Source organism: Penicillium cataractarum, assembly GCF_028827025.1.
Source record: "Penicillium cataractarum strain IBT 29864 chromosome Unknown utg000002l, whole genome shotgun sequence".
Classification (NCBI taxonomy): Eukaryota; Fungi; Ascomycota; class Eurotiomycetes; order Eurotiales; family Aspergillaceae; genus Penicillium; species Penicillium cataractarum.
Window position 1 is genome coordinate 4,059,039 of NW_026622738.1, and position 22,897 is coordinate 4,081,935.

At 51.1% G+C, this 22,897-nt stretch overlaps 8 protein-coding genes across 8 annotated transcripts; 4 read left to right on the forward strand and 4 right to left on the reverse strand.

The window, feature by feature from the left end:
* Positions 1-8: 8 nt before the first annotated feature.
* On the forward strand, positions 9-720 carry N7496_003495 (MARVEL domain-containing protein; the record flags this gene model as incomplete). Its single annotated transcript, XM_056696426.1, has 3 exons — positions 9-87; positions 220-505; positions 612-720. 3 exons carry the CDS (start codon positions 9-11, stop codon positions 718-720), a joined length of 474 nt encoding a protein of 157 aa, XP_056558638.1.
* A 1,758-nt stretch (positions 721-2,478) lies between these two features.
* N7496_003496 (putative arginine transporter) lies at positions 2,479-4,241 on the forward strand (the record flags this gene model as incomplete). Its single annotated transcript, XM_056696427.1, has 2 exons — positions 2,479-2,659; positions 2,746-4,241. The coding sequence occupies 2 exons, from the start codon at positions 2,479-2,481 to the stop codon at positions 4,239-4,241; spliced, it is 1,677 nt and encodes a 558-aa protein (XP_056558639.1).
* An 866-nt stretch (positions 4,242-5,107) lies between these two features.
* Positions 5,108-7,456, forward strand: N7496_003497 (putative AMP-binding enzyme; the record flags this gene model as incomplete). Its single annotated transcript, XM_056696428.1, has 4 exons — positions 5,108-5,278; positions 5,358-5,613; positions 5,685-7,275; positions 7,351-7,456. The coding sequence occupies 4 exons, from the start codon at positions 5,108-5,110 to the stop codon at positions 7,454-7,456; spliced, it is 2,124 nt and encodes a 707-aa protein (XP_056558640.1).
* Positions 7,457-9,411: 1,955 nt separating this feature from the next.
* N7496_003498 (uncharacterized protein) lies at positions 9,412-11,742 on the forward strand (the record flags this gene model as incomplete). The annotated part of the gene is made up of 2 exons (XM_056696429.1): positions 9,412-10,636; positions 10,691-11,742. 2 exons carry the CDS (start codon positions 9,412-9,414, stop codon positions 11,740-11,742), a joined length of 2,277 nt encoding a protein of 758 aa, XP_056558641.1.
* A 425-nt stretch (positions 11,743-12,167) lies between these two features.
* N7496_003499 (putative quinol monooxygenase) lies at positions 12,168-12,532 on the reverse strand (the record flags this gene model as incomplete). The annotated part of the gene is made up of 2 exons (XM_056696430.1): positions 12,168-12,439; positions 12,511-12,532. 2 exons carry the CDS (start codon positions 12,530-12,532, stop codon positions 12,168-12,170), a joined length of 294 nt encoding a protein of 97 aa, XP_056558642.1.
* A 1,420-nt stretch (positions 12,533-13,952) lies between these two features.
* On the reverse strand, positions 13,953-16,142 carry hsp90 (chaperone Hsp90; the record flags this gene model as incomplete). The annotated part of the gene is made up of 2 exons (XM_056696431.1): positions 13,953-15,806; positions 15,885-16,142. 2 exons carry the CDS (start codon positions 16,140-16,142, stop codon positions 13,953-13,955), a joined length of 2,112 nt encoding a protein of 703 aa, XP_056558643.1.
* Positions 16,143-18,040: 1,898 nt separating this feature from the next.
* N7496_003501 (NTF2 and RRM domain protein) lies at positions 18,041-19,808 on the reverse strand (the record flags this gene model as incomplete). Its single annotated transcript, XM_056696432.1, has 3 exons — positions 18,041-18,328; positions 18,390-19,397; positions 19,482-19,808. The coding sequence occupies 3 exons, from the start codon at positions 19,806-19,808 to the stop codon at positions 18,041-18,043; spliced, it is 1,623 nt and encodes a 540-aa protein (XP_056558644.1).
* A 1,506-nt stretch (positions 19,809-21,314) lies between these two features.
* Positions 21,315-21,803, reverse strand: N7496_003502 (uncharacterized protein; the record flags this gene model as incomplete). The annotated part of the gene is made up of 2 exons (XM_056696433.1): positions 21,315-21,635; positions 21,753-21,803. 2 exons carry the CDS (start codon positions 21,801-21,803, stop codon positions 21,315-21,317), a joined length of 372 nt encoding a protein of 123 aa, XP_056558645.1.
* Positions 21,804-22,897: the final 1,094 nt, after the last annotated feature.

Genomic DNA, 22,897 nt, shown 5'->3' on the forward strand with positions numbered 1-22,897 from the left:
ACTCAAAAATGGCTATGCCTTGGATCTACGCCGTGCGTCTTGTACAAATCGTCTTCGGCCTGATCGTGGTCGCTTTGACCGCCTATGGTACGTGCCTTGACTCCCCACTTGACCAGACTGTCTACACTCTACAGTAGTCCACTACACTTCAACCATTTTATACATACCCCCATTCAATATTCACATTCCATACTTTATACTAACTCCCCTCCAATACAGTAATCAGCACCTTCTCCTACTGGTGGAGTTTCTCCGACACAGTAAACTTCCTCCTCTTCCTGGGCTGCTGGACGACCTTCGTCGCAACTCCCTACCTCCTCGCCGCACCAATTTACTTCCCCCGCCTGGCGCATCGCTTCGTGATCCCCGCCGTGGAGGTTATTACCATGATCTTCTGGTTTGCGGGCTTTATTGCGATTGGTGCGCAGTTGCCGGCGCCGGCTTATTGCACTTGGGGTGGATGTCGGGCTTTGCAGGCTGTCACTGTTTTTGGTGCTTTTGAGTGGTAAGTCAATCTTTTTTGGGGTGTGAGATATCGCGTTGTCGTAACGCGATGGGAGTTCTATTCCATGATGGGGATATTGTGGCTAATGTGTTTTTTTTGTGTTTAGGGTCCTTTTCGTGGTGACTACTTACTTCGCCGTTATGGATCTCAAGGATCACCGACACAGTGGGGAGAGTGCGCAGAAGACTCAGCATAATGCCCATCTCGGTGTTTAAATTGACGGTCAGAGGCCGGTAGTTGAGCTATTGAGCTATCGCGATGAAGATATCCAAATTTACCTAGCTCGTTCTGTGGTGACCTCAATGGTCAAAGAATGACCTGTTATGCAGCGCAGTACTTTTTTTCTTTCTTTTTCCACGATACCCCTCGCGGCTGTTACTTTGTTTCATCTTCGATAATGATCACTTCAAGTCTTATGCTGGTATCGATATGCATGATGATAACCTTAATGCCTGTCAAATAAGTTTGTAATATTACTTCATAATTGAGTATTTGTTGCTTGTATCTATTGAAAAAGGTCATGATCATGGTCAAGTACCGTCGGATGAGAGGTGATCTAAATAGATTGGCCTTGGAGCCATGACCAACCCCTCCAGAGCTTAGAGATTGTCTTCTAGGATCGAATCTTATTGCCGCTAATTCAGTTCGTATGAACCAGGAATGTTTCTTGGTATAAGGATCCCTCGATCGCAACATCGCCAGTATGATCAAAGTAGTTGAGTATCGTACATACACTTGTAAGTCTCAGAGCGTGGAGGATCTCATACAATTAAACCTTCTTCCAACGATATCCTATGCTCATTCTCTTACAGTAGTATTGACCATGATTCAATAATCATACTGTAGTTAGGCTTTTTTATATCAACGGCTAACTACCGATCATAGATGATCTGTCATAGATATTAGTTATCCTACCGTTGATTGGTTTGTTTGCAAATGCAATAATGGGCCCATATTTAGCTTATCGTAGTCCGCTTACATACTTATCGGATGGGATGCATTGATTGGCCCGTCGAGTGGCTGCCGCTGAGTGGAACGGAACCGGCCAAGTTCCACGGTGGACAACCGGAAAAGTGATGCCAGTTGAGAAAAGAGTGAGTTTTCTTTATTCTATAAAGAGTGCAAGTTTTCATTAATATAGAGAGATATATATAAAATCATCTATATATACCAAGTAGAGTGCGGAATACCCGAGTTGAACATCTATCATCAAGTCAAAGCCGCGTGGCCGACAAGCTAAACCCTTCGGGACAGCCCCGATCGGCGGGTGGCGCCTTTCCTGCATGCAGAGTTGCACCGGACGGTCTTTAGTGTCCAAGTCTTTCCCGACCGCGGAGTACTACATTACAGTAGCAGGTCTTGAATGGCCTAGCCCGTATATATCTAGAGCGATAGGACAAGAATATTGACTTGGTCATAGCCAGTAGTCATAATCCTATAAGCCAGAAGGCCCAAGTCCCCCCAATACCCCCTAATAGTCGCCACCAAAAAAAAAGTTTTCGGCGCGGCCCACATGGCAGGGCAAAGGCAAAAAAAAAACTCAACGGGAGCATCGAAGTTTTTCGGGAAAAGGAAAATTTTTTCTGTTGAGGAATTATACAAAAAGAAAGCTTGAGGAACGGAGTCAGTATTGACTCTTGACTGTCTTGGACTTTCCATTCAATTCAGCCCTGGCCAAGGCTTATTTCCCCAAGATCTCTAACTACAGTTCCCATCACGGATTTCTTTTACCTAAGATCTTGCCGTCTTGGGTATCCGGAGAACGTCCTGTAGTAGGGCTTTGACGTCGCGTGTTACTCCACCAGCAAAAAAAGGCCAAGCCGGAGTCAGACACGTTCTTCACGGTGGAGATCGCGCCCGTCTTCTGACTCTTGACTCTTTTCTCCTCTTGACTTCTCCTTCTTACCTCTCACCTACCACCCTGCATTGCGTTCGAGTCTCTGCGATCTGCTTCTCCCCTCAAGCAGTCAGTGATGGCTTGGTCTGACAAGGGAAAGATGGAGTCGGAAGGCCCCATCATGCAGGTCCAGCCTCAGGATCCTGTCAACCAGTACGATGTCGACTATGAGAAGCACGGTGCTAGTCGCGAGTCCAACCCATTGCCCGATCTGAAGCGCAAGCTGAAGAGTCGTCACTTGCAGATGATTGCCATCGGTGAGTCAATACTATGCGCTTCAACAATCAGAGCCAATTTCGGAGCTCGCCGCAGAATTTTCCCCTAATTCTTATATCGCAATCAGGTGGTACTATCGGAACTGGTCTCTTCATCGGTAGCGGTACGGCCGTCGCCAATGCAGGCCCCGTCGGCGCCTTGATTGCGTATATCTTCGTCGGCACCATCGTCTACTCGGTCATGACCGCGCTGGGTGAAATCGCAACCTATATCCCCATCCCCGGAGCCTTTACCGCGTACGCTGCTCGCCTGATCGACCCCAGTTTGGGTTTCTCCATGGGTTGGATCTACTGGTTCTCGTGGGCATCGACATTTGCGCTGGAGCTCACGGCCACTGGTCTGATTATTCAATTCTGGGACGAAACGATTCCGATTGCGATTTTTATCGCCGTCTTCTGGGTCCTGATTATCATTTTCAATATGATGCCCGTCGGTTTCTATGGTGAAATGGAGTTTTGGTTCTCTAGCATCAAGGTTCTGACCGTGGTTGGCTTCATGATCTTCGCTATCTGCATGAACGCCGGCGTGGGTAAGGAGGGTTATATTGGATTCCGGTACTGGGTGCACCCCGGTCCCTTCGTTCCTTACCTGATTAAGGGCGACGATTCTCTCGCTAAGTTTGTCGGCTTCTGGTCTTGCCTGATTCAAGCAGGTTTCTCCTACCAGGGTACGGAGCTGGTCGGTATCGCCGCCGGTGAGACCGAGAACCCGCGCAAGACTGTCCCTTCCGCTATCCGCAAGACGTTCTTCCGTATCGTCTTCTTCTTTATCCTGACCATCTTCTTCATCGGTATCGTGGTCCCCTCGGACGACCCCGGCCTCGTGGAGAGCCAGGCCGGCGGTGCCAGCGCCAGTAACGCCAATGCTTCGCCATTCGTGGTTGCTGCCCGCCGTGCGGGTGTTAATGTCCTCCCGGATATTATCAATGCCGTTCTCCTGACCGTGGTGCTCTCGGCTGCCAACTCGAACGTGTACAGCGGTAGCCGTATCATCGTCGGTCTGGCCCAGGAAGGCTTTGCGCCTCGCTTCATGAAGCGCACCACCAAGGGCGGTGTCCCATACTACGCTGTCGGTTTCACCGCTCTGTTCGGTCTGCTCGGCTTCCTCAACGTGTCGAACTCGGGCTCGACCGTTTTCACCTGGTTGCTTCAGATCTCCGGTGTCGCCGGTTTCATCACCTGGGCCTCTCTGAACGGCTGCCACCTGGCCTTCCAGCGGGCGCTCAAGGCGCGCAACATTTCGCGCGATGTCCTGCCGTACAAGGCGATCATGCAGCCGTGGTTCTCGTGGTACGGCCTGTTCTTCAACTGCCTGATCATTCTCACCCAGGGCTTCACCTCGTTCATTGGCGGCTTCGACGTCCAGAGTTTCTTCATCAACTACCTGAGTCTGATTCTCTTCGTTGTGCTGTACTGCGGCCACAAGTTGATCTTCCGCCCGGCCTTTGTCAAGCCCATCGAGGCCGACTTGGACACGGGCCGAACATCGGCCGATAGCGAGAACTGGGAGACGGTTGAGCCGACTACCTGGTACGGCAAGGTGTGGTACTGGATCTGTGGTTGATTTTGTGTGAATATTGATTGAACCCTTTTTTTTGAGGGTTGAGGCACGTGCGTTTGACTATAACCTTTTTTTTATTGTTTATTATTATTCTTGGCTCTCTGTTTTCGTGGCATGTGGGCATTGGGCATGGCGTTGTTGGTTGTTTTTTTTGGCCTGTGTGTCTTGTACAGTACCACCTCGTCGGGCCTATCTTGCCGATAGAATTGGGCATTATTATTTATATATATGATATACACATCTCCACTAGATGGATTTCCCGCGTAAATTGTAAAGGGTGGAACGTGGTATGAATTAAACATGATAAAACTTTATAAACTACATATGGTCCTATCTATGTGGTTGTCACGAAAAAGTATCGAATTCCACGGGTCTGCGATTATTCATCCCATGTGAAATCGACATGTGAGGGCCGATGACATCGGGCTGCATGAACTCTGTTGAGGTTAGGGGGTTCAGCATCGGTACTTGTCTTAACTATGGGGCTGCCACTGTAACTACAGGTAACCCCATACAAATGTGCCGAGGTACTTTCCCACCTGATCCACTCTCCACTTGTCGCGATGGAAGTTTGACCGAAAAAGGTCGCCCTCTCCGGATTTCCTTTTCATCTTCTCCGTACTCCAGATCCTCGTCTCCATCCCCCCTTCTTTCTCTCCCCCCCCACACTTTTCGTCCCTTCTCTTCTAATCGCAGTGGACTCGTTCACTTTGGGGGATCAACTCTCTTATCTTTCCTTGTCTTGCTCCATTGCTTTCGTCCAAAACACCAGGTATGAATTACATTCCCCATGTTCCCCAGCTTTGCCGCCGCATCCGAGCATCTGCTAATACTTCATCTGCTTCTTACCTCGTCTAGATTGATTCATCATGTTTTTCTCACAACCCGCACACCTCGCCAAGGCGGAGGAGCTGAAGCAGGCCCCTCCTAAGGGGACGCCGTACTCCGTGGCCATCCCAGGAACTGAGCAACCTGGTCGCAGCCGGGTATACCGGGCCTGGAATGCGCAGAAAGAGCTGTTGGCCACGTTGGATCCTCAGGTATGTGGATTAGGTGGTCGCGATAAGCGAGGACTAGAGGAATGGAACATGCAGGGCTAATACGAGATTCCACGGATAGGTCGTCACCGCTCATGACATGTTCGAGTCTACCGCCAACCGCCAGCCCAAGAACCACTGCCTCGGCTGGCGTCCCTTCAACCCAGTCACCAAGACCTTCGATGGCTATCAGTGGCTCACATACGAGCAGGTCCAGAAGCGCCGCGCTGCATTCGGTGCTGGTCTGGTTGAGCTGCACAACAAGCACGAGTGCCACCGTCCGGGCCAGTACGGTATTGGTCTTTGGTGCCAGAACCGCCCAGAGTGGCAGATTACCGGTATGTAGGGGGGGGTTGAACTCTAGCGGAATTCTACGAGTCTTCTAGAAGCTAATACATTTGATTGTTAGATTTGGCCTGCATGTCTCAGGGCCTCTACTCAGTCTCGATCTACGATGTGCTTGCTCCCGACGCTACCGAGTATATCATTAACCACGCAGAGCTGAGCTGTGTCGTTACCTCTCTCCCTCACATTCCCACCCTCCTCAAGCTCAAGCATGCCCTGCCCAACCTCAAGATGATTGTCAGCCTGGACCCCCTCGATGGCGGTGACCAGGCTGGTCACTCCAAGCGTGCCCTGTTGGAGTCAATCGCCGCTGGCCAGGACGTGTCGATCTATACCATTGATCAGGTCGAGGCTTTGGGAGAGGCCTCCAAGCGTGGATACAACCCTCCTTCCCCCTCGGACATTGTCACCATCAACTACACCTCCGGTACTACCGGTCCCCCCAAGGGTGTTGTTCTGACCCACAAGAGCGCCGTGGCTGCCACCTCTGCCGGTCTGACTACCATCGGCCAGGCCCGGGGCGACACCATGTGCTCTTATCTTCCTCTGGCTCACATTTACGCTCGTCTCTCCGAGCACTGTGCCTTCTGGGGTGGCGCTCGGATTGGCTACTTCCACGGCAACATTGTCGAGCTGGTCGATGATCTGAAGCTGCTGAAGCCCACTGGCTTCATGTCCGTGCCCCGTCTATACAGTCGCTTCGGTACTGCGATCAAGGCCGCTACCGTCGAGGCTCCCGGCTTCAAGGGTGCTATGTCTCGTCACATCATTGCGGCTAAGACTGCCAACTTGAAGAACCCCGACCCCTCCAAGGCTACCATCAAGCATGCCCTTTACGACCGTATCTGGGCCAAGAAGGTCGCTGCTGCTCTCGGTCTCGAGCGTGCCCGCTACATGGTCTCCGGCTCGGCTCCTCTCGACCCGAGTCTGCACAACTTCCTGCGGATTGCCACCGGTACCGACATCGTCCAGGGCTACGGTCTGACCGAGTCCTATGCCTGTGGTACTGCACAGTCCACCGATGATCTCACTTCGGGTAACTGTGGTCGTCTCGCTCCCTGCACGGAAGCCTGCCTTCTTTCCCTGCCCGACATGGAGTACTCCGTCGAGGACAAGCCCTACCCCCGTGGTGAGCTGCTCCTGCGCGGTAACAACATGTTCAACGAGTACTTCAAGAACCCCGAAGAGACCTCCAAGGCCATGACCGAAGACGGATGGTTCCGCACCGGCGATGTCTGCCAGATCGACGAGATGGGCCGCATCATCATCATCGACCGACGCAAGAACGTGCTCAAACTGGCACAGGGTGAATACATTTCCCCCGAGCGTCTGGAGGGTGTGTTCATGTCCGAGCTGGGCTATCTGGCTCAGGCCTACGTCCACGGTGACAGCATGCAGACCTTCCTGGTTGGTATCTTTGGCGTTGCGCCCGACTTGTTCGCTCCCTTCGCTAGCAAGGTTCTCGGCCGTCCTATCGGCGCGACGGACCTCGATGCGATTAAGGAGGCTCTGGGAGATGAGAAGATTCGCCGTGCGGTGCTGCGTGATCTCGAGCGCGTTGCTAAGAAGCATCGTCTTGCTGGATATGAGCGTGTCCGCAACGTCTCTTTGAAGTTGGAGCCGTTCACCGTTGAGAACAACTTGTTGACCCCAACGTAAGTCACCCGATCCCGTGGATTATCTATATCTCCCTTTTTGTAGCCACTTTGCTAATATACTCACTCTTCCAGTCTTAAGCTCAAGCGCCCCCCGACCGTCAAGGTCTACCGCCAACTCCTGGACAAGCTGTACGAGCAAGCTCTGGAGGAGGAATCCGCGCCTCGCGCCAAGCTGTAGTTACTACCATCCCAAACATATCAACTTGCATCGCTGTGCACTGCACATCCTGTCTCTAGTCTCTTATTTTCCCCTTCTCGTCATGTTATTTTGCCCGATCGGTTTTTTGGACGTTGAGTAAGCTTTGTGCCTGGCTTTTTTGCGTTGGTTTGGGGATTTTTCTGTACATAGACTATCTGAGCCCGTCTGCATTGGGTCTGGACTGGAATCCGGAAGTTGTGGGATTCGTGTTTTTGTAGTATATTGAAGACAGGATTGAGCATTGATCGGATTTTATCTATTCTCTGATATTGTATTTCTTTGATTATAGTAGACCTCGACATCCAAAAATAGTACAGTGCTGTCTGTGCTTGATATTTAGAGTACATGGATTCAATCACCCTCCAATTTATACCCAGGTCGTAATCGCATAACCCACCCCCTGTGATTGGTCCCACCCAAAAAAAAACCAACCCACCGCCTTCCCGATTCCCCATCAGGTGCCGACGCCATCGCCACTCCACTACCCACAGAACCACAGCACACAAAAATGAAAAGGGAAAAAAATGTAAAAAGGAAAGAAGATATGATAAGAGTGAGATTCGAACTCACGCCCCGTAAACGAGATCAGGAATTTACGCTAAGGTGGACCTTAACCTGACGCCTTAGACCAACTCGGCCATCTTACCATTTGATGGAGGAATGGTGGGGAGTGTGCAATATCACGGGCTTGGTTGGGCTAATAGGTAGGTATAAGTTGTTGTTGGGTTTTGGTATTTTGGTGATCGGTGTAGATAGGGGTGGTTTAGTATTTAAGATGGTGCTTTACTGTGTATGTGGATGTGTGCTTTTCGTATGAATAGGGAAGATTTGGATGGTCAGTAACTGTGTGTGGGTTTGTGGGTTTGACGTTGTGGAAATATATTCACACCAACATAGGACGAATATACCTCGGTATGCTGAGTTACATCAGAGACAATGATAAATACATATGGATGGCCCAGAGCATAGAGCCCTCCCACTTGAAGCTCCATGGACATGGTAGAGTAATAAAAACTCAAATCACTAAACGACTAGCCGGCCAGAGTCTATATTACCATAGCACTCCGTGGAAGGCGTAGTTCTAGATCCCGACTCTTTCTAACGAGACACACGCTCCAGTCATTCCACGAAAATGAAACTATATGCCCGATACCGATATACTAGGTAGGCCTTAATAAGATCTCATTAACAAACCAAAAAGAATCCTGTAATAAGATCAACTTATCTAGCTCAAAAAGAGAAGAGACAAAAAGATAATGCTTTGACAAGAGTGGGATTCGAACCCACGCCCCTTTCGAGACACGGAATTGTGGATCAGGTAAACCTGAACCGTGCGCCATAGACCAACTCGGCCATCTTGCCTTACTTGATGGAAGAAGGCCGGAACTATGGATTCATGAAGCTTCTTAATATAATAATATGCTATCATCGAAATAAGTGAGTGGTAAGTGAGGCTAGGGTGAAGGATTATCGAGTATCGAGGATAGAAGGATGATTTGAACATCTCCAGCAATTTATAATAACTCTTTCGATGCCATATATGATTATTACCTTAATTTAGATCTACCTTAAGTCCATAGGCAGATTACACAGTATACTATCTATACTCATCCTCCCCACCCAAGGAATATGGTTGTGTATACAACAGCAATGCCCCTAGAGAGAGAAGCCATCACTGCTGAATAAACAGCTAGTTATATAAACATAAATTACTTACCAAGATAAACCCTACACCTATACTATGTACCCAATTTCATACTCGATTACACTTACACACTTAGGTCAGCTCTTGAACCCTGGTCACTGGTCAACCTTCCGCACCGCGTGATGTGATGGCTTACATACGCAACATAATATGAACCCCCCCGCGATAGCCCGCCGAAAGTATTACGATTCAACTTCATCCTCTTCAACTTCCCTCAAATGTCTCGACCATGCGACCAGTTCCCGACCTGTCAGCCTTCTCCCGTAAACCCTCCGCAGACCCTCCACCCTCGTGCTCGTCGTTAGATACCCGCACTGCCGCCCCCGCAACCTTCTTCCTATCTCGCAGCCCGCATGCCTCCGATACAGAACGCAGCCCCTCTCCAGATGCAGTCGGCGATCCCAAAGAAAGCATGTACGGCGTGCACAGTCTAGCAGAGACGCTATCTCGATCGGAGCTTAGAACCTCCTCGTCTCGGGAGTTCCACACAGATAGTAGTCAACGGACACGGAGCTCGTCGCGGGGATCTGACAGTATGGGAGAGTCACGTTGCTCACGACGCCGGTCTACAATCAGGCCCTTTTCGGAGGATACTCGAGAGTCATCCCTACAGCCACCTTCCTCGGACACGGTCTCCCGCCCGTTGACTCCATTTCACCCCGACGATCCATCGTCGCTGCCCAGCAGCCCAAAGTCTATCTCCAACCAGTCTCTCCGACCGCTGGATGATATCTCGATCACCGATGAAATTAACAGCCAAGCAATCGGGTCAGGTGATGAAGAAGAGAGACCTCGGCCTTCCCCTCGCTTGGGGTTCTCCGGAGCTTCGCAGTTTATTATGCCCAGCATCAAGATGCCAAGTCGACGGCCATTTACAGAGCGGGGAAAAGCGATGGGTAGATTCAAAGTGCTTGTAGCTGGAGCGCCAGGTGAGTTCTTTTTGGCTGGAAGCGAAGGTCCACTCCGGTTAACGCAGTATTTGAATCTCGCAGGAACTGGAAAAACCTCCTTGATAAAAGCCATTGTCCAAACATGCGAAGATATCGTTCACGTTGACTCTATCGACTCGCTCTCCATGACTGCACTAGAGCGGCGCCGTTCCTCGCGACCCCACTCCGGGCCCGTCCCCACTCGCGGGATGCCCACCGCTACAACCGAGATCTACGCTAGCACCAAGCCGTACCCTTCATGGTGGTCGGACCTGGAGGACTCGCGTGTGCTCCGACGGCGCAAAAGCATAGGTGAAATCGTGCTGGAGCGGAATCTGTGCTTTGTGGATACACCGGCTACCTCTTTGAGTCGTGCAGGACAGACCGATTCCGTTGTGCAGTATATGCGACAGCAACTGCAGAGGGCGACTGCCGCGGTTGCAGGATCAGGTGTAGATTTTCAAAATCTGCTCGCTGGAAACGGTGGTACCCAGGTAGATGCAATATTATATCTGATATCTCATGGTAAGTGCTCAAGATATCGATTTACTACATTGCTCGGACGCTGACATTTTACAGATACATTGCCAACGGACGTAGAATGTATTCGCAAGCTCTGCGAGCTAAGCAATGTCATCCCACTCGTCGCCAAAGCAGACACCCTCTCCCCCGAGAATATCACATCCCTCAAAGACCGATTCCATCAACAAGCGCAAGATGCCGGCATCAAGCCATTCATGTTCGGCGACTCGCTAGCCGGGATGCTAGATGACCAAAACCCGCAACCTCCGTACGCCGTGTCATCCGAGAAAACCACCGATCTGGAGGTCATGGATGCTAGCACCCTCATGAGTCCAGACTACGAACAGCCTCTCGTTCCATCAGAGCTGGACATACTCGTACAGAAACTATTCGACCGAGATAATCTCGCCTGGCTGCGGCATTCAGCTGCTAAAAAGCTCGTCCAACGGTGCGGTGATTTACCTGCTGTATCGTTGTCATCAACCCCAGCTCCCAATGCACTTTCTGGTGCTACCTCGCCAGGCGTAGGATGGAGAACTACATTGGGGGCATCCATGAACTCGTCCATCTCTTCTCTCGGTGAATCACCGCCTACCTATACCCTAGCTCGTCTCGCAGACTATACACGACATGAAGAGCGCATGGCCCAAGTACGACTCGCACAATGGGCGACAGACCTCCAACGAAGCCTCCAAAATGAGCGGGAGCGATACGCGGCACTGGCACGAGGTGATCGCGCCGTATGGCTAACGGAGCGACTCAGCGAGTGCGTGGTAGATGGCTCGTTAGTGCCTATCTCACAGACGCCCGGTTTCTGTGGGCTACACGTTCCAGCCAACGACAAGAATGGCAGTGGGTTGAACATGATGCGAGCTTGTGCAGGTCCTAGCAAGGAATACCGCGTCGCCAGCCTGAGTCCGCACGACCCACTAGGTGTTGTGGGATGGATCGACGATATCGGACGACGGGGCTGGATTATTGTCCAGATAGTGGGCAGCGTCGGGGTTGTTGGTGGTCTCGCATTGTGGGTAGCTCGGTCTTGGGGGCTTCCAACGCGAAGTCTTTCAGACATGCAGTTTGATCACTGGTACGGGACTCTTGAGCATTGAGTCTTCGTTCTCGACATGATAACGAGCCGGGGGGTGAGCATGGGGAAATGGCATGCACCGGCTTGGCTGATCGAGGACGGAGATGGAAGAAAAGTGTGCTGGCTGGCTGGCCTTCTTTATTCTTTCGAGTGATCACGCCTACATTTTTACCCGGACTGGCGTTTTACGGTGGTATTTCTTTTTCTGGTCGTTTGGAGTTTTTGGCGCTGGATTACACTTTGCTTTTTTAGTAGGGATTGATAAGGTTAGACCACATTGCGTAGTCACCACAATACAATATCTTTAAAAACATCCAAACGAATGTATAAACTCTCAATCACACAGTAAAAACAATAAGTATGTATTATCCAGCATTCCTAGCTAGTTACATCCCCGATATCCCCCTTCCATAGACACAATTCAATTCATTTCCCCTCAGCAGGAACCTACAACTCCTCAAACCTCCTCAAATCCATCTCCCTCTCTAGCAAAGGAATAACATAAGGATCAAACGTCTTCCAATAAGGATTACTCAAATGATACTCCTGCGACGACTCCTGCAGGTATCGCTCGACGATAGTGAAATCCTGCTTGTCGTGCACGGATTGCATGACGAACCAGGATAGGGTTTCTTTGTCCTTTGAGTAGACGGCGGATGCTTCGAGGAGTTTTGCGTGCAGTTTGGAGATGGATTCTTCGTCGGGTTTTGCGCGGAGGTCTGTGTTTAGGGCGAGGGGTGGGATTAGTATTGGAGGAGGTTTTTGGGGGGGGAGGTGGTTGTTCACGCACGAACGACGATCGTGTAGACCATTTTGACTGATTTCAATTGGTGATTCTTGAATTTAGGGAATTGGTAGGTCTTGAGGAGGTTGTTGAGACAAAGGTGGGAGGTTAAAACAGCTGGCTAGCTGCAAGTGAAAGTGGATATGTCGGTGTAGATGTACCTGTACCCCTGTACCCCTCCAATGGCGGGGTTACTGCACTTTGGAATCAGGGAAGATTGATAGCGATTACGGAGGCACGGACACAGACTCACAGTAATAGCACGTCCACATCTATGCCCACCCAAAGTTAGCAGTTTCCCTCCCGTTCAAACCCGAAAATATCTCGGTGAAGCCGATGTGGAGCTGGTAAATCGCCGAGAGTAGTCCCGAGGTGAAGCCGACAGTACGATTTGTGGATCTTATGGGGTGATGTCGTGGTGGGCCACTGGGAAAGAGGGGGGTTAGGTGTAATATGTATTATGGAGTGTGCTACAGTATCGTAGAGGCAGAGAGAATGTAGTATATGAAGTAGTTGTGGTACGTAGATCGGAACTAGTACCTAAGATCTTGTTGAGATACGTACAAAACTGGGGTAAACAGCTCGTCTTCATGGGATAGATATGACTATGAATAACTAGTGTAGAAAGTACAGTCTGACTATTGAATCTGTACTTAACGAATTCTTACAGGGAAAGGCAGTATCTCAAGTATAACTTCAATTACATAGCAAAGCCTTACTCGTGGCTCTATAGCCTAGAGCGTCTTTCCAGGTGAATTATTCTGCGAGATAAATATTAAAAGCCAAGGATTAGATTCTAGAGTCATCAGATACAGAGAGAAAACAGACGTGACGGGTACAAGAGTCAGATTTATCTAATATCAATTTGACTCGGGGATTGGTGATATTGAACTCGGGCTATGACAGCCTTCAAAGAAGGATATCATTAGTCTGTGAATGGAACTGGAAGCAACTGGTGGTCGATATTACTACTCCATTCCTCTAGAAAGACCCCAAAGTTTTACGTTGTACTCCGTGAAGTAGAACATGTCTACAATCTACAAGATCAGTCCAAAGCAGGTCTATCAAATTCAATCCAAACTACAGACAAAAGTCCAAGTCTAAAAAGAACAGAAAAGCCCAGAACTAAAACAGCCTCAAGAACTCTAATCTTAATCTAGAACCAACAAGGATGTAAAAGTCAAGCGTAAATCATTTATCTTGATTTAAGAACATAAGAAAAGAACATCAAGGGTCATAATCCCGTTTCCCATTTCCCGTAAGAACTTTGAAAAAAAATATCACGCGCATACAAGGGGGGGGGGGGGGGGGGCCAGCAAAATAAAAGGAACAGATTTTAGCAGGCAAAACCCGCATTCTTAGCTAAGTAAAGAAGAAAAAGCTTCAGAACAGGGTTCCCGGGAGCTGCTTGCTGGATAAAAATAAAAAAAGGAGAGAAGCGACTAAATTTAGTCAACCTCCTCCATGGCAGACTCGCCGGTGGCCTCGGCAGGAGCGGCAGCCTCGGTGGCCTTCTCATCGACAGTCTCGGCATCCTCGTCAATGTTCAGACCGAGGGAGACGAGCTTGTGGATGCGCTCAGCGAAGCTGGCGGGCTCCTCAATGGTGAAGCCGGAAACCAGCAGGGAGGTCTCGAAGAGGAGCTGGGTGATGGACTTGACGGTGCGGTCGTTCTCGCCATCGGCCTCAACCTTCTTCTTGAGCTCCTTGATGATGCTGGACTTGGGGGAGATCTCGAAGGTCTTCTTGGAGGACATGTAGGAGGACATGGAGGTGTCACGGAGAGCCTGGGCCTTCATGATACGCTCCATGTTGGCGGACCAACCGAACTGGCCGGTACGGATAGCGCAGGGGGCGCCCATGAGCTTGTGGGAGACAACAACCTTCTCGACCTTGTCGCCGAGGATGTTCTTGAGGGCCTTGGCAAGGTCCTCGTACTCCTTCTCCTCCTTCTCACGCTCGGCCTTCTCCTCGTCGGTCTCCTCGAGCTCGAAGTCCTTGGTGATGTCGACGAGCTTCTTGCCGTCGAACTCCTTCAGCTGGGTGAAGGCGTACTCATCAATGGGGTCAACCAGGAAGAGAACCTCAAAGTTCTTCTGCTTGAGGGTGTCCAGGAAGGGAGACTGGGAGACGGCCTTGATGGACTCGCCGGTGATGTAGTAGACGTTCTTCTGGTGCTCGGGCATGCGAGTAACGTAGTCGGTAAGGGAGGTGGACTCGTCACCAGACTTGGTGGACTGGTAGCGGAGGAGCTTGGCCAGAGCGGGGCGGTTCTGGGCGTCCTCGTGGATACCGAGCTTGATGTTCTTGCTGAAGGCAGAGTAGAACTTGTCGAACTGCTCACGGTCCTCGGCGATCTCCTGGAAGAGCTCGAGGGTCTTCTTGACAATGTTCTTCTTGATGACCTTCATGATCTTGTTCTGCTGGAGGGTCTCACGAGACAGGTTGAGGGGCAGGTCCTCGGAGTCGACGACACCCTTGACGAAGCTGAGCCACTCGGGGATGAGGTCGGTAGCATCGTCAGTGATGAAGACACGGCGAACGTAGAGCTTGATGTTGTTCTTGGTCTTCTTGGTCTCGAACAGGTCGAAGGGAGCACGCTTGGGGACGAAGAGGATGGCACGGAACTCGAGCTGACCCTCAACGGAGAAGTGCTTGACACCGAGGTGGTCCTCCCAGTCGTTGGAGAGCGACTTGTAGAAGGAGGCGTACTCCTCCTGGGTGATGTCGGCGGGGTTGCGAGTCCAGATGGGCTTGGTCTTGTTGAGCTCCTCCTCCTCGATCTTGGACTCCTTGATGGTCTTGGTCTTCTTCTCCTTCTTCTCCTCCTCCTCATCATCGACCTCCTCGACCTTGGGCTTCTTCTCGTCACCCTCCTCCTCCTCCTTGGTCTCCTCAGCATCCTCATCGGGGACCTCCTTCTCGGTCTCCTTCAGGACGTGGAGGTAGATGGGGTAGGAGATGAACTCAGAGTGCTTGCGAACAACCTCCTTGATGCGGGCCTCGTTGAGGTAGTCCATCTGCTCATCCTTCAGGTGGAGGACGATCTTGGAACCGCGGCCGAGCTGCTCGCCCTCGGTGTCCTGGGTCAGGGTGAAGGTACCGCCGGCGGCGGACTCCCAGATGTACTGCTCGTCATCGTTGTGCTTGGAGACGACGGTAACCTTGTCGGCAACCAGGTAGGCAGAGTAGAAACCGACACCGAACTGACCGATCATGGAGATGTCAGCACCGGCGGAGAGGGCCTCCATGAACTGCTTGGTGCCAGAGCGGGCAATTGTACCAAGGTTGTTGATCAAGTCCTGAATGAAAAGAGTAAAAATATTAGCCCTCCAATTCTGTAGAAAATAGTGACTCATCGAAGAGTGAAATCAACTTACAGCCTTGGTCATACCAATACCGGTATCACGGATGGTCAGAGTCTTGTTCTCCTTGTCGGGGATAATGTCAATGCGGAGATCCTTGTGGGAGTCCAGCTTGGAGGGGTCCGAGAGGGACTCATAGCGGATCTTGTCCAGCGCATCGGAGGCGTTGGAGATCAGCTCACGAAGGAAGATCTCCTTGTTAGAGTAGACAGTGTTGATGATCAGCGAGAGCAGCTGAGAGATCTCAGCCTGGAACTCGAAAGTCTCGGGCATGGTGGCGGTGGGTATTCTGTAAAAGAGGGGGGCGGAAGCGGTTAGAAATTGAGGAATGCGGATCGGTGGACGGTGGTGAAAAGAGAGAAAGATTCAATCGGTAGAGGAAAGAGGGTGGCGAGAAGTGAAGAGAATAGGGTTGATAGTGAGATTTTTTTCAAATCTTCAGGCAAAGGCTCCCAAGGTCGAAATGAGAGGGTCCTCGTCCAGAAGATGAGAAAAGGTGGGGAGTGGATAAGAGGAGATGAGGAGCAAAGGACAGAGTGAGAGAGCAAATGGTAGTGATGGGAAGAGGATTGTAGATGTGGAGAGTTGAAGAGCGGAGGGGGGATAAGTACGTACAGAGATATGGGGGGAGAGGTGAAGAAGAGAAAAGAAAGAACTGCTGAGACGGACGCAGATCTTATGGGGAGAAAGAGGCTGTGATTCCAAAAAATTCTGGTGGGTTCAGCGATTCGACGGGCGACGGTTCTACGGCGATCCAGAGACTTCCACCGGTCTCTTTCCCCAGCAACGACACCGCCTTGTTACAGCCTGCAGCCACTATCGCTCTACTGGGTAATCGTAGTGCTGATTCTTGACTGGTCTACTTTTCAACCAATCTCTGGAGCCTCATTTTCCCCCTCATTTCTTGCGAGAGACACTTTTATCATAAATAGTGCTCTACCACCTGATCAACTGTATGCCTAAATTCTCAGGCATCCAGCAGTCTAGAATCTTCGCTCCCCTCGGGGTTGCCCCGGAATCCAGGCACTCCATTGTTCCCCATGAAAGAGCATCATAGAGAAAATAGAATACATCCATTCAGAGCTGCCACTCCTTTATAATATACCTAAACACTGTCCTACCACTAACGCCTAGCCTACGACCCAGCAACCTCCTCAAATTAAGTCACACGGCGCAAGAGGGTCCTGTCAGGGGTTGGTACAACCATCTGATATTGCACGGATTTCAATAACTATGAAAGATACACAGAAAAACCCCCCTAAACCCTCCATCCATTGCCCATACCATTTACAAGGCCCATTTTCCTAGCAAAATACATATCCACCCATATCCCATCCACACGAGGAACGAGAAAGGGGGGCCAAAGAAGAATAGGAAAAAGATTGAAAAAGAAACAAGAAAAATAAAAGAGACCGGATGGTGTAACACCGCAAAACCCTCAACTTGCTATGCTAGATAAACGATGCGATATAGAGTCTTCGTGGTGGAACAGCGGCTCGTGAGATGGAAAAAACAAAGGCAAGTTATCAAAGCACAAGACTTGGAAATGAAAAAAAAGAATCATTGGAAGAATATAGGGCATAGAAATCGTGAAACTAGGGAAACACGAAAGCCAGACCACCACCAAAGAAAAAAAAGACAATATGGTTAAGACCGTAGAAGCCGGGAAGGCCCACGCATAAGACAAACATGGCAGGAAAACACAATAAATCGCAAAAAAAAGACAAAGTGCCCAGAGAGGGAAGGGAAAGAAAGACAGAACTTTTCCAGCCGACCCGGACCCAACCGCTAATATGCACTGTGACAGGAGACAGGAAGAAAAGGGGGTGGTGGAGGGGGGAAGTCACATAACACATGTCATTATGGGGGGAAAACAAGGGAGAAAGAACAAGAGGATAAAAGGTCGAGACGGGGTCGAGACCAAAAACGAGAAAGAATTATCAAAAATCCGGAGTAATACAAATTTCTGGAAGAGGCATCCATCGAAAGTGTACGTAGAGAGACGTGTCGAAGACGTATCGAGGTGCTCGAGAAGATATTCGAGCTGGGTGCCGGAAGCTGATGCTCGAAGTTCGAAGCTCGGACGAAACTTCACGTCATTATCCAAGCTCGGGCGTGGTTTTCACCGCCGCCACAGGAGCTAATTTAATTCTGAATGGGGCGAATAGAGCTTAAGCAGCAGGGGCACCGTTGCGGCCCTTGGCAGCAGCGTTTCCACCGCGGCCACCGCGGGGAGGGAAGCCACCACGGCCATCACGCTGGAAACCACCACGACCCTGGCTACCGCCACGGTCACCACGGCCACCGCGGCCACGACCAGCAGGGAAGCCGTTGCCGAAGGTGTTGGGGCGAGGGCGGCGCTCCTCGAGGATGATCTGCTCAGTGCCAATCTGGTGGGGGTTGGCAGCGACAGCGGCGGCATACGCGGAAGGCTCGGCAAACTCAACAAAGGCAGAGTTCTAAAAAGCAACATGTTAGATATGAATCCATGACGGAGCAGGGTTTTATTATAAGACGAACCTTGGGGCGGTTGACATCGAAATACTTCAGCTTGCCGAAGCGGGAAAGGGTCTGCTTCAGGAGACCAGCGTCAACCTTCTCGTTAACATTCTTCATATAACCCAGAACGACCTGGTCCTCGCCAGCGCGAGACTGGGTCTTCTTGTGATCAGCACCGGCGGTTTGCCAGCCAGCACCGTCGGCGGAGGCAGCATCCTTCTCAGTAGCAGGGGTAGGAGTAACAGCAGCACGAGGAGTGGTGGCGGCCGAATCAGTGGAGGGAGCAGCGGCAGCAGCCTTGGGGGCAGCAGCAGCGGGAGTAGGAGCGGGAGCCGCAGGAGCAGCAGCAGGGACAGCCGGGGCAGCAGCGGCAGCGGCAGCCTTGGCAGCACCGACCTTGGAGGCAATGTTGGCCCAGGTCTTGGGGACAGCCGGGATGGGGGCGGCGGGAGCGGCAACGGGAGCGGCCGGGGCAGCAGCAGTTTCCTTCTCAGCGGGGACCTCCTTCTGCTCAGGGGGGGGGGAAGGCTCGGGGGTCTGAGGCTTGTCTTCCTTCAGAGCCTCGGGCTCAACAACGGGGACGGGGGCTTCCTCAACCTCCTCGGCGGGGGCACCGTTGGTCTTGGGGGCGGCCTCCTCAGGCTGCTCAACCTCGCCATTGACCTCCTCCAGCTTCTCATCAACCTTGGAAGCGGCAGCCTCCTCGGTGACCTGGGCCTCCTCGGAGGTAGGCGCAGCCTCGGTGGGCTGGGGAACCTCAGGGATAGAGGGGGTAGGCTCCTCGGTCACAGCCTCATCCTCCTCAACTTCCTCAACAAGGTAGCGGAAGACATCGTTGAGAACGTAGTAGCCGTTGGGCTGCTCAGCCAGGACGAAAGTCTGGACGAACTTGCGAGAGGGCTCGGACTTGTTGGAGATCTCGCCGATGACGGAGACCAGGATGTTGTCGAAGGAGGCCTGGGAGTCGACGTTCAGGACGCGAACCTTGCAGTCCTGGAAGTCAAGAGCCTTGATCTTGTCGTTGATGGCCTATCACAGAAGGATTGGCGTCAGTATTGGAACATTGCATCTACATCGGGTGTAAATGTTGGGCTGAAAGTTGACTTGACTCACCTTGGTACCGACGGTAACGGGGACAGACTCGGCCTCGGTGCCAAAGACAAGCTGGGACCGCTTGGAGTAGAACAGGTGGAGCTTGTCCGGGTTGCGGCTCATAGTGGTATAGTACTGCTCCACGAAGAACCAGCCGACCTCATCCTTGGTGATCTCATTCTTCTGCTGCTGCTCGGTGCTGGGGGTGGCACTGGTAGGGGTGGAGGACTGCGCAGGCTGGAAGTTGGCCGCGGTGTTCATGGCAGCATGGGCGGGGTTGAAGGATTCGGGGAAGCCATGCTGAGCGGCGTAGTTGCCGTTGATGGGAACCTGGGTCATGTCGGCCATTTTGAGATGGGGTGGGAGAGAGATGAGGGTTGAGGCCGAGAGGAGAGGAGACGAGATCGAAAATTAAAGTAGCCGTGAGAAGGTGGGGATCGTGGATGGGAACAGCCGAGAAGAGCTATCTGAACGAAGCTTCTAACGAGATCGGAAGCTGTTAATAAGAGATCTAAATGAGATTCTTTTTTTCCTCCGCTCGCTCAACCTATGGATCGAGGTCAGTTTTTGATATCTCCGGAGCTCTGGGATTCGCATTTTGCATCACGATCCCGGCAGCCGATGGAAAGGCAAGGTGGAGAAGGCGTTGGCGGCGTACTTACAATGCGAAATGGACCGAGCACCAATGCAACCCAATTGAAAGGCACGAAAGGAAAGGAAGAAAGGAATAAGGTACGAGATCAAAGGGGCAAAAAAAACGGAGGACACTTTTCGATGACGCGGAGAGTGATGCGGGAAGTATAGGTTTGGGGGTGTGCGAGAGGAGGGAAAAATGACTCTTGTGCGGGATAGACCGGGAAGAGGGGAGAAGGGCAGCAGGGGATGAGATTGAGAGGGTAATGAGGATTGTGGTTGAGTATAAACCGGGATGAGAGGAGTAGAAGAGGGGGAGAAGAAGAAGAGACAGAAACGAAGCTGTTTGGGGGGGGAATTCGCCTTCGAGGAAAAAGCGACTGGCTTTCGACTGCGAAGACTCCGTGCGGGTTTCGCGTGGCCTTGGCACGGGACTCACCGCTCGGCAGAAAGGGAGATCAAAGGGAACGGATTCGATGAGATTGATGATGAACAGTGACGAGTGAAGTGAATTAAGAGATGAGAACTTACCAGGAAACGATTGACAAAGAACAGGTTTGTTCTTTGTGTGTCAGACTTCCTGAGATTGGGACTCGGGGAGTTGACGAGGAGAAGAAGGGAGGGAGGGAGGAGGGAAACTCATCAACGTCGATATCGCCCGATTCGGTCGTAGTCAACCATCGCAGACAAACGTGTTTGCCTGAGTCATCCAAACCGAGGCAACGCTGTCGGTGACTAGGTTTAGGCAAACATTGTACAGCATACAGCAGACAAAGCAGATACTTGCATCAAAAAGACTCTAATACGAGGTAGCATTCATGATATATGGAGAGAAGCCATTAAGAAACCCAACACACAAAGCAGCAGGATTCAGAAAAGATGAGATATACTAGACAGAACGAAAGCCCCAAAGGAGTCATGCAGATTTCATAACAAATTTAGAAAACGCCAGAGAAGAAGATCAGTGAAAGAAACGGGGTATGATGGATGAGATGGTATCGGACATGAGAGGGTTTGAGAGTCAATAGGAAAAGAAACAAGCGATCGTAGATAGTTCCCTCATATGGAACAGTTTCGCTGGGGGAGAATGGACAATATAAGGGCAAGGGTAATGAAGAAAACGACACCAGCGTTGACCGCCGCATTATATAGAATCACCAGAGTGCGCAAGCGCAAGCGCGAGAGCGAGAAGAAATGGCATATTCCTTAAGACTCAGTCGTCTACGAAGTAGTCGCAGCGGCTGCGGCCTTCTCGCTCAGGACTGGCTTGCGCATGACGGCATCCTGGCTGGTCATCCTTCGTCCCAGTGCGCGCTCCACCTTGGCCCCGAGAGCCAACTTGTTCAGATTGTCGGTCTTCTCTTCGGTGGGCACAAAGCGCTGCGCCTGCAGGGGCTTGTTCTCCAAGCGCTCCAGACCATCGCCGAGGTGGGTGATGTCGGCGACTCTGGGGTCTCCGCTGGGTAGACTGCCGATGGTGCGCTCGGAGTTGGCGAGCGAGGGGCTGCCGCTAATGGTGGAGAAGCGCTTAGAGGTGCGGTTCTAAAGTAAATACAGTCAGTTATTAAGGTCTATCCAGGTATAGTCATCTTGCGACGAAAGGGGGGCCAGGAATCAGACGATGTTGGAGAGGGGTAAAGGGGGAGAAGAAATGCGCACCGAGTTTGACATGATGGGTCGCTCGGAATCAAGAGACGGATGGCGGGCCATGTCTGCGGTAGGAGAGGGAGACCGCGTCTTTTTAAGGTGCTGTTGGTCTGGAGCCGAATCGATGGGGGTTGGGTGGTTTTTTCCCTGGAGGATGGGCAGATTAGCAGGGATCGCCTCCGGCTGGTCTGAGCCAAGGCCGCATTATCGGGTAGAAGGATCGTCACGTACAACGCTCGCGGTCAATCCTGTGGGTCGGGATAGCTCGCTATTGCAACAGACGGGCAGGAAGAAAGGGAGGGAGAGAGGAAAGCGAGAACGAGAAAGAGGAGACTGAAACACGATGTGCAGCCACGGACAAGTTGGTTTCTGGATGGAACTCAGACGACTCAGGAGGGCCGAAACGGCGGAAGTGGGTCGCGTTGGTAGTGGGGAAAGGAGGTTGGAGGAGAGAAGAAAAAGAAAAGACAGAGAAAAAAAAGAGGAGATTCGGAGGAAAGGGATCTGCTGCTAGGAGGGAGAACCAGAATGGAGACGACCTTCTGCAGGGAGCGGGGGGTGCTGGTTGGATAGTCGGTCTGGGAGAGTGTGAAAGAGTGATGGAGGTTGAAAGTTCGACATGATGATGAGAGGGGCAAAAGAAAAGAAACTTGATGCAGATGATCTATGGCATGATGTGATGTATATTTTGGATTCTTTCTACATATCTTATGCAAAGAGAAAAGGAAAATTTCAACCATCTACAATTTGTTTTGTTCTATCTTCTATTCCATCAATACCGATGTACATCCACTGGAGTATGAACCGAGGAAGTATGAAAGAGAGTCTTACAAGGTGGATTTTGCCACGTGGGATCAGCCAGGATGGATTTCCAGTCTATAGTCCGACCGGGGGAGTTTATTCGATCGGAGTTATTTCTATATGTACTGTACTTTGTATATTCGTAGTCTTGTAGCACTGCTGCTACTTTACAGAGGGATCATATTGGTAAATGGCTGACCACTTGCAGACGACAATCGATCAGTCTCGGAGATGAAAAGTATCGTCACTACGGAGTTTGTATGACCTATCGAAGCAGTCCTATACAAAAGTCGATTAATTCTCGCCACTCCTACTTTATGCCACCGGGGTTGATGATGTACCCCCAAACTTAACGT